The 10,474-nt window shown below is 44.3% G+C and overlaps 1 protein-coding gene across 1 annotated transcript in view; it reads right to left on the reverse strand.

Moving 5' to 3' along the window:
• Positions 1-10,196, reverse strand: part of LOC141092957 (17-beta-hydroxysteroid dehydrogenase type 3-like) — a 64,211-nt gene extending 54,015 nt beyond the window's left edge. The window contains exon 1 of the mRNA XM_073579337.1: positions 9,945-10,196. Within this exon, the coding sequence (XP_073435438.1) occupies positions 9,945-10,113 (169 nt within the window). The 5' untranslated portion in view covers positions 10,114-10,196. The remainder of the gene's footprint in view (positions 1-9,944) is intronic.
• Between the last annotated feature and the right edge of the window lie 278 nt (positions 10,197-10,474).

Genomic DNA, 10,474 nt, shown 5'->3' on the forward strand with positions numbered 1-10,474 from the left:
AAAGCTGGGTCTACCTCAGAGGTCATGGGTCTTCCAGCAGGACAATAACCCAAAACACACTTTAAAAAGCACTAGAAAATGGTTTGAGAGAAAGCACTGGAGACTTCTAAGGTGGCCAGCAATGAGTCCAGACCTGAATCCCATAGAACACCTGTGGAGAGATCTAAAAATGGCACTTTGGAGAAGGCACCCTTCAAATATCAGGGACCTGGAGTAGTTTGCCAAAGAAGAATGGTCTAAAATTCCAGCAGAGCATTGTAAGAAACTCATTGATGGTTACCGGAAGCGGTTGGTGGCAGTTATTTTGGCTAAAGGTTGTGCAACCAAGTATTAGGCTGAGGGTGCCAATACTTTTGTCCGGCCCATTTTTGGAGTTTTGTGTGAAATGATCAATGTTTTGCTTTTTGCTTCATTCTCTTTTGTGTTTTTTCATTTAAGACAAATTAAATGAAGATAATAATACCAAAGAATTTGTGTTTGCAATCATTTTCAGGAAGAAACTGAATATTATCTGACAGAATTTCAGGGGTGTCAATACTTTTGGCCATGACTATATATATATATATATATATATATATATATATATATATATATATATAGTAGAGATCCACCGTGGCGCCCCTGAGGCTCAGTCGCCACAGAGGTACTGCACCTCCTCCTGAGGTGTGGTATCCCACCATCCAGGTAAGGTGGAGACTCCTGACCACGCTCCAACACCTGCACCCCACACCACAAAGTAGTGTAGCAAAGCACCTTCGGCAGCTCCATGCTTGGAGTATAGCAAAGCACCCTTTCGTGGCTCCCTGCTTGGAACACGAAATGTGCTGGGAGGTGGGTGGAGTTAGATTACATTACAAGGAGCGGGAAGAGTTTAGGATGGGAGGTCAGTTGGTTAGAGAGTTGGAGAGAAGAAGTTCCCTGGAGAGAGGGATAGATGGATGGAAGTGCTGCAGCAGATCCCAGTGACCTGGGTCTGCTGGCACGGGAAAGGAAGAGAGAGAGCAACATAGACTGAAAGAATGATTCTCCATAGAAAGAAAGATTAGTACGGAATGTGAGGAGTAAAAGGGAACAGAGGACGTGGGTTAGAAGAGAACCCTTCCTAGAAGTTCCAAGTGCAAGGCCGGGGCCCGGTCCCCGAGGTTGTATGGATACTAATGGTCCTGCAGCAGACACCGGAGGAATAGAAGTAGTGACCACTTTATTCCCACACCAGACTTGGGGGCACAACAGCAACTGGATAGTGAGCCGGGACTTAGTAGCAAGAAGTCCCCGAAGCAGGCTACAGATGTCTGCCGTACAAGTAGAGTTCATAAGAACATCGGACAGGAGGAACTCCAGTGTAACTCAATACTAGGAGTACTTCATTTAACGGCGCTATAAGAGGAGACGTTCAGAAAGGCACATGTTGGCGGAGTGTTGGAAAGGAGTATTCCATCTGGCCTGGAGGTTGACTGAGTCCCTGACCCGGAGGACACGGCACGGAGGCCGGCACATCTTTGTACAACAGACTGTGAGTAAAGCTGTGGAACTACATGCACTGGTGTCCTCCACTTATTGCCTGCGCCATCCCGCCTAGCACAGCCACCACCTCTGCGCCTGACTCTACACCATCTAAGTGTCACTTCACCTACACTGCCCTGGGACTCCAGCCCTGTCTGTGGAGGGCTATAACATCACTGCTGCACCACACCATCTGTCCCAGAGGATCTGTCTGCAGCATAGGCTTACATCTTCATTGCCGAACACCACTGGTGGCGTCACGAATCGCTTATAAACTTAAGCACACTGAAACAACCCCTTTTACAATGGGTTCCAGGGCCACGGGCCAGGTTACAGCTGCCGTGACTAGTGTTGAGCATTCCGATACCGCAAGTATCGGGTATCGGCCGATACTTGCTGTATCGGAATTCCGATACCGACTTCCGATATTTTTTCAATATCGGAATTCGGCATCGGAATCGGAAGTTCAAAGTTGATTGACGGCCTGACGTCATCATGATGCGCGGTGTGTGCGCATCATGATGCGCCGTCATTTCGGGCCTTCCGGGGGTCTCTGCCGGCCTGCCGGGGGCTGTGTGGACTGCCCGGGGTCAGTACCGGCCTGCCGGGGGGCTGTGCCGGCCTGCCCGTGGTCTGTGCACCCTGTGGGGGTCTGTACCGGCCTGCCGGGGGGCTGTGCCAGCCTGCCGGTGGTCTGTGCACCCTGTGGGGGTCTGTACCGGCCTGCCGGGGGGCTGTGCCGGCCTGCCGGTGGTCTGTGCACCCTGTGGGGGTCTGTACCGGCCTGCCGGGGGGCTGTGCCGGCCTGCCGGGGGGCTGTGCTGATGTCCGGGGGTCTGTGCAAGCATCGTCCGATGGGACTACAAGTCCCATCTGGCGATGCCTGCTACCATGACAGTGATTGACACATTAGCCAATGATGGGACAGTAGTAGTCCCATCATCCGGCTAATGTGTTAAATGTTAAAAAAAAAAAAAAAATACTACATACATACTACATACATACTACATGCTACATACATACTACATATATACTACATGCATGCTACATACATACTACATGCTACATACATACTACATATATACTACATGCATGCTACATACATACTACATGCTACATACATACTACATATATACTACATGCATGCTACATACATACTACATGCTACATACATACTACATATATACTACATACATACTACATACATGCTACATACATGCTACATACATACTGCATGCTACATACATACTACATACATACTACATACATACTACATACATACTACATGCATGCTACATACATACTACATACATACATACTACATGCATGCTACATACATATTACATGCATGCTACATGCATGCTACATACATACTACATGCTACATACATACCACATACATACTACATACATACTACATATATACTACATGCATGCTACATACATACTACATGCTACATACATACCACATACATACTACATACATGCTACATGCTACATACATACTACATACATACTACATACATACTACATGCATGCTACATACATACTACATACATACTACATGCATGCTACATACATACTACATGCATGCTACATACATACTACATGCATGCTACATGCATGCTACATACATACTACATGCTACATACATACCACATACATACTACATACATACTACATACATACTACATGCTACATACATACTACATATATACTACATGCATGCTACATACTACATACATACCACATACATACTACATACATGCTACATACATACTACATGCATACTACATACATACTACATGCATGCTACATACATACTACATACATACTACATGCATGCTACATACATACTACATGCATGCTACATACATACTACATGCATGCTACATGCATGCTACATACATACTACATGCTACATACATACCACATACATACTACATACATACTACATACATGCTACATGCTACATACATACTACATATATACTACATGCATGCTACATACATACTACATATATACTACATGCATGCTACATACATACTGCATGCTACATGCATGCTACATACATACTACATACATACTACATGCTACATACATACCACATATATACTACATACATACAATACATCCATACAATACATACATAGACATACAGTACATATAACATAGAGTAACATACTTACCAATACTTGTCACATTGTTCCCCGAAGCCATTGTCTTTTCCAGAATAAATATTAACATAACAAACCACAAAAATACTCACCCACGATCCGAAGCAGTCCACGAGTGTGTCCCACGACGATCTTGGGTAGAGAACTGCAGCATCAGATGATGCTGCCGTTCTCTACGGGCTGCGGGAATCCAATGACGGAAGGTAGGTATCCTTCCGCACTGTATTCCTCCGCCACTTAAAAAAAAAAAAAGTCCCTAGTCTCACTTTATGCCATTGCTGCGTGGGAATTTCCCACACAGCAATGGCATAAAGTGAGACTAGGGACTTTTTTTTTTTAAGTGGCGGAGGAATACAGTGCGGAAGGATACCTACCTTCCGTCATTGGATTCCTGCAGCCCGTAGAGAACGGCAGCAACAGCTGATGCTGCAGTTCTCTACCCAAGATCATCGTGGGACACACTCGTGGACTGCTTCGGATCGTGGGTGAGTATTTTTGTGGTTTGTTATGTTAATATTTATTCCGGAAAAGACAATGGCTTCGGGGAACAATGTGACAAGTATTGGTAAGTATGTTACTCTATGTTATATGTACTGTATGTCTATGTATGTATTGTATGAATGTATTGTATGTATGTAGTATATATGTGGTATGTATGTAGCATGTAGTATGTTTGTAGTATGCATGTAGCATGCAGTATGTATGTAGCATGCATGTAGTATATATGTAGTATGTAGCATGTATGTAGTATGTATGTGGTATGTATGTAGCATGTAGTATGTATGTAGCATGCATGTAGTATATATGTAGTATGTATGTAGCATGTAGTATGTATGTAGTATGTATGTAGTATGTATGTGGTATGTATGTAGCATGTAGTATGTATGTAGCATGCATGTAGCATGCATGTAGTATGTATGTAGTATGTATGTAGTATGTATGTAGCATGCATGTAGTATGTATGTAGTATGTATGTAGTATGTATGTGGTATGTATGTAGCATGTAGTATGTATGTAGCATGTATGTAGCATGTATGTAGCATGCATGTAGCATGCATGTAGTATGTATGTAGTATGTATGTAGTATGTATGTAGTATGTATGTAGCATGCAGTATGTATGTAGCATGCATGTAGTATGTATGTAGCATGTAGTATGTATGTAGCATGTAGTATGTATGTAGCATGTAGTATGTATGTAGCATGCATGTAGTATTTTTTTTTTTTTTTAACATTTAACACATTAGCCGGATGATGGGACTACTACTGTCCCATCATTGGCTAATGTGTCAATCACTGTCATGGTAGCAGGCATCGCCCGATGGGACTTGTAGTCCCATCGGACGATGCCTGCACAGACCCCCGAAGCCTGCACAGACCACCGGCAGGCCGGCACAGCCCCCCGGCAGGCCGGCACAGCCCCCCGGAGCCTGCACAGACCACCGGCAGGCCGGCACAGCCCCCCGGCAGGCCGGCACAGCCCACCGGAGCCTGCACAGACCACCGGCAGGCCGGCACAGCCCCCCGGCAGGCCGGCACAGACCACCGGAGCCTGCACAGACCCCCTGGCAGGCCGGCACAGCCCCCCGAAAGGCCCGTACAGACCCCAGAGAGGCTGTACAAGGCAAAAACAGGGTTTTTCTTATTCCGATACCGGAAGTCCCATAGACTTGAATGGGACTTCCGGTATCGGAATCGGCGATACCGATACTTTTTTTAAAGATCGGCCGATCCATTCCGATCCGATACTTTGAAGTATCGGACGGTATCGCTCAACTCTAGCCGTGACATCTCCCATTGGAGCTCATAGGGCCCGGTACCGAGTACCCCACAGCCCTGAGTGTGAGGGCGACCTTCCACCATATAAGTGGACAAGGATTTGCTCACTTGGCCAGTCTTTGAGGCACATGCTGGGATACTCAGAGTTAAACAGTTCATTCGGTTTATTAAACTGCAGCATAAACCGCTCTTCATGAACTAAATAGCATATAGCTTCCAGTACAGTGTTTGTTAAACATTCCGTTTTAAAGCATACACTGTTTTGAATGGGTCACCGAGGAGGAAAGCGCAAAAGGCTATGCCACCAGAACACCAGAGAGGTTGGTCACTCAGCGGATTGCAGACCCCTGATCTTAACAACACAACTAGCAGTAGCCGTGGAGCTTTCCTATGATGCCCTAGACGCTTCGTCACAGCCGGAGGACTAACTAAGCCTAAACACAGAAAGGTGAAATCTAAACTGCTCCGGAGCAGATCCCCAAAGGAATAGACAGCCTCCAAACATATATTGTCTGTGAGACAAGATGAATCACAGACACAGACAGAAAATAGACTGAGCAAATAATGGGGCACACACTGACTAGATAGGACAGGACAGAAAAGGCACTGTCTGCAATCATGCAAAACCCATAAAATTTCCAACACGTCTGAAGCACAAAAATACTGAGGTTAGCACAACCTCGCCCCCACTATATCTGCACTCAGGTGTGAACTGGACTGAGCAAACAAGCAAAAGATACAAAAATACAGGGCAGGAGCCAGCAGCCCCAGGGGGCCAGCTGACTCCTGATAGCAAGGCAAAATCAGATGCAAAGGTTTTAGCAAATGACACTTAGCTGGAAAATGCAGGATCAGGCAAGAGACAAATATCCTCACTATGCACAGACAGGAGTATCACCGGCAGCCACTGAGAGAAGCTTGCTTGCTTATGTACTCCCAGTCACTACCTCCACTTCTCCAATCATCCTCTGCAGCTGTTGGATTAACATCCTGTTGACCAGCTCCACTACCAGCAGTATCCACCTGAGGGAGCCCTGACGCAAAAGTCGGATTAAGAGAGTTCACAACAATACAGTCTCTTACTGACCTCGGTCAGCATTACTCAGGGTTTATCCCTCACGGGTTATCAGGGAAGCAGCTGCACTGGGATCACTGTTCCAGACAGTGCCTTGCTCACTAGGCTGTCTACAATTCCAGACCCACAGCCAGGCAGTAGCTTCCCTACGTAGAGCTGTCACAGACTCTACCAGGTCGGGCCTTTCCATGTGCTCGCCAGAAAGTTCAGTCCCAGATACTTCCAACACACAGGCCTTCAGGGACCTCGCACTCTGACCATTCAGGATCAAAACACACAACCCCATGTGACCCGACCTCAGTCACACTATATGGTACACGACCACACCCACAAGTGAGGTATGGATCACATGGTCATGACCTCACTACAGGTCCTATTATATACAGCCAGACACATACAGGCTTTATCTTATACATGCCTATTCGGAGTACCATATACAGTGCCCCCTAGCTTTAACAGAGGTTACTGCACCACTATATATATATATATATATATATATATATGTCACTGACACACTGACACCTCTCGCAGAGATACCAGTGTCAGTGACACTGCTCTGGCAATGGTGTCAATGGACTCATCTCTTCTGGAGCAGTGTTGGTCCCACCCTAGTACCTAGCACCAGCACAGCAAAGGAAGGAGGCAGTGTGCCACTGTGGATATGGATTAGCTGAGCAGTACATATCTGTGTGATGGCAGGTGAGAGGAGCTTCCATTGCACATCAATGTGAGGTCCACTAGGGAATTCACTGGCTGTTCGGTGGCCCACTCCAAGTCTGAGCAGAAGAAATGCCTTTGTTGCCCTAAAGGCAACCTGTCAGCAGGATTGTGCAGTCAGGTCGGCGCCATTATACTGATGAAAATGATACCTTCGTTGATGAAATCCGTCTTGTGGTTGTTGTCTAATCTTTATTTTCAGTTTTGTGTTAATGATATGCTTGTGCCCTAAGGCAGGGCTGGGGTATGTGGTGCTCTGATTAGATATTCATAATGCAGACTGCTGACAGGTCAGTGACCTGCCCCCTTGTTTGCATAATGAATATCTGTATATACTTTAAAAAAAATTGCATGTTTTGTGTGCCAATAAAATATTTTTGTTCAGGTTATTCAGCTAGAGGAAAAAAACAATTTGAAAATGGAGCTCGCTGCGCCTGTGCAGTAGCTGCTATCCGTATCTGCTGCTGTGACCGATAGCTGCTACTGCGCATGCGCCGGCGGCGCCATCTTACTGAAGAAGAAAAAAATTCCTCCTACAAGATGGCGCAGAGGGCATGACAATCTCATTAGCACAAAACTTAAAAGAAAGATTAAAGAACAACCATAAGACGAATTTAATCAACCAAGGTATCATTTTAATCAGTATAATGATGCCGACCTGATTGTGTGTAGGTTACTGTGCACAATTCTGCTGACAGGTTCCCTTTAATGGCAACAAATAAATTGCTTAAGCTAAATATATGACAATACATTTCATAGAGTTTGAACAACTCGATCATAGATCTTTATGGCCGCTGGACGGGAACCCAGAGAACCATCTCCTACCTGACGGCATCCACAGCTCTTCTTTTGATTAGCCAGCCTTGTGTGTCATCACATGTACATCACACAGCAATGATATCACTGCGCCAGGCTGGCTAAGGCCTCTTTCACACATCAGTTTTTTGCCTTCAGGCGCGATCCGGCTTTTTTTTGTAAAACCGGATCCGGCAAAATGCAATGCCGGATCCGGTTTTTCCCCATTGACTTGCATTAGCGCCGGATCGTGCCGGATGGCATTGCGTTTCATCCGTTTTTTGCCGGATCCGGCAACTTGTCTCATTCCGGCGTCTGGAAAAAACGGCTACTGTAACGTTTTTTGTCTCCGGCGAAAAAGCCAGAAGCGCCGGATCCGGCGCTTCCAGCTTTTTGCTACAATGAAAGTCTATGGGCGCCAGAATGCGCCGGATCCAGAAAAAGACGGATCCAGCCACCGGATCCGGTTTTTTTAAGTCTGCGCATGCTCAGATCCAATTGGCCAGCCGCCAGGAACAGAGACGGATCCAGCAAAAAACCGGATCCGTTTCTACAGTTCTCCAAAATTTATGCCGGATCCGTTTTTTCTAAAAAAAGCCGGATCCTGCCTGACGGCAAAAAACTGATGTGTGAAAGTAGCCTAATAAAAAAAAGGAGCTGCGGATGTCATCATGTAAGGCCTGTTTCACACTTCCGTTTTTGTGTCCGCCAAACGGATCCGTTTCCGTTTTTTTGACGGAAACTGATGCAAACGGATCCGTTTTTTAAAAAACGGATCCGTTTTTTTGACGGATCCGCGGTAACTGTAATGGAAGTCTATGGGACAAAAAAAACGGATCCTGCAAAAAATGGCGGATCCGTTTTTTTACGGAAAACAACGGATTTTGACGGATTTGAAAAAACGGAAGTGTGAAACAGGCCTAAGAGGCAATTTTCATGGCTTCTGCCCACATACAGTATTACTGACGTGGTTGATGGACCGGGTCTTGTGAATCTATTCGGATCAGCTCTAACCTTTAGCTTTTATCACAATAGCTTTTCTAATAGAAAAATATTTCAAGTCATAGCTTATTATAATTTTACAATTTCTTAAAAGGAAAATCCTGTATTGACAATTCTTAAATGCTGTATTAATTGCCAAACCTGAGCAATGAACATTTTATTTCATACGAAGCCTGTATGCAAGATTGCCAACCGTCCAGAAATTCCTGGGCAGTCCAAAAAAATTGAATACTTTTTTCCCTGTCCATAGAAAAAATTGAAGTGTTCATGATTTTTGTGAGGCTTAACATATTTAGACAGATTTTTTGACTGTAGCTATTATCAGTTTACAGATTACACAGAATGCAGCTGATGTCTCCATATCAGAATTATGGCCTGTGGGCATGTAAAATTAATAATTATATTGATTCATTATGATTTTCCAATGTATCTGTAAAAAATATTATCTGTCAGTGATTTTTTGATAATAAATCAAATAGAAGCTTATAGAATGTAAAACAATAAAGTAAATGGGACTCATCTGGTAAGTGTGAAGAACAAAATATGGTAGCATGCAGATTTTCACAAGTGTAATACATGATGGTTGCAATTTTACATTCAAAATTGAGTGCATAACGCCTTCAACACAACACTCAAAGAGTTAAAAAGATGAATGTATGGTGTATCAAAATTTTTATAAAGCTCCAGAGTAATACTTTTGTAGTAACGTTAAGTACGCTACATACTGCATGGAAGACCTGGCATATACAATAGTACTGTCACACATTGTAGCTGTCACCAACAATGAACGCCATGCAAAAAATTCTCTATGTACTTGATGAATTTAGCCCAGAAAAAAAATACAAAATTGACAACTACAAATCACAAACCGGACTACATAAAAGTAGAAGCCTCATTACCTGCCCACCGTCCATACTGTGTCAGGTCCGTCCTCCACCACCGGGATAGAACGTGGCTTCTCAGCCCACGTATCACCTTCCATGCGTGCGATATTACTATATAAGCAGCTGCCAATATTCCAAACAGGGTGAAACCCTGTGTGCACAGACAGGACTCCTCTCCTGCCATGCTGCCACTGAGTACAGAGAGAGGACGCAAACTGGGAAGTGCTGGACAAGGTCCTCCTCTCTCAAGTGTTCCACTGTCTCATATTGCAGACACACCAGTACACACCTGTATGTGAATAGATATTACACAGACAATTCCACGGTCAAGGTCGGGCAGAAATTTAGAAGTATAGTAAAAGAATGTCAGATCTATTCCGATAAAAGAAATGGCAGTAGAATATTCTAAATAATGGAAAAGATATGATTATATTCCAGAATATCTCACTCCTACTGATTATGCCTTCCAAATTCTAATCACATGAACGTATAAAAAATTGGTCAGAGTTTCATCCAGAAAACTCAAGATTTTTTTTTCACTTGTC

This window comes from Dendrobates tinctorius, unplaced genomic scaffold (genome assembly GCF_039654945.1).
Source record: "Dendrobates tinctorius isolate UK_male_01 unplaced genomic scaffold, ASM3965494v1 ptg000062l, whole genome shotgun sequence".
In the NCBI taxonomy this organism is placed as follows: Eukaryota; Metazoa; Chordata; class Amphibia; order Anura; family Dendrobatidae; genus Dendrobates; species Dendrobates tinctorius.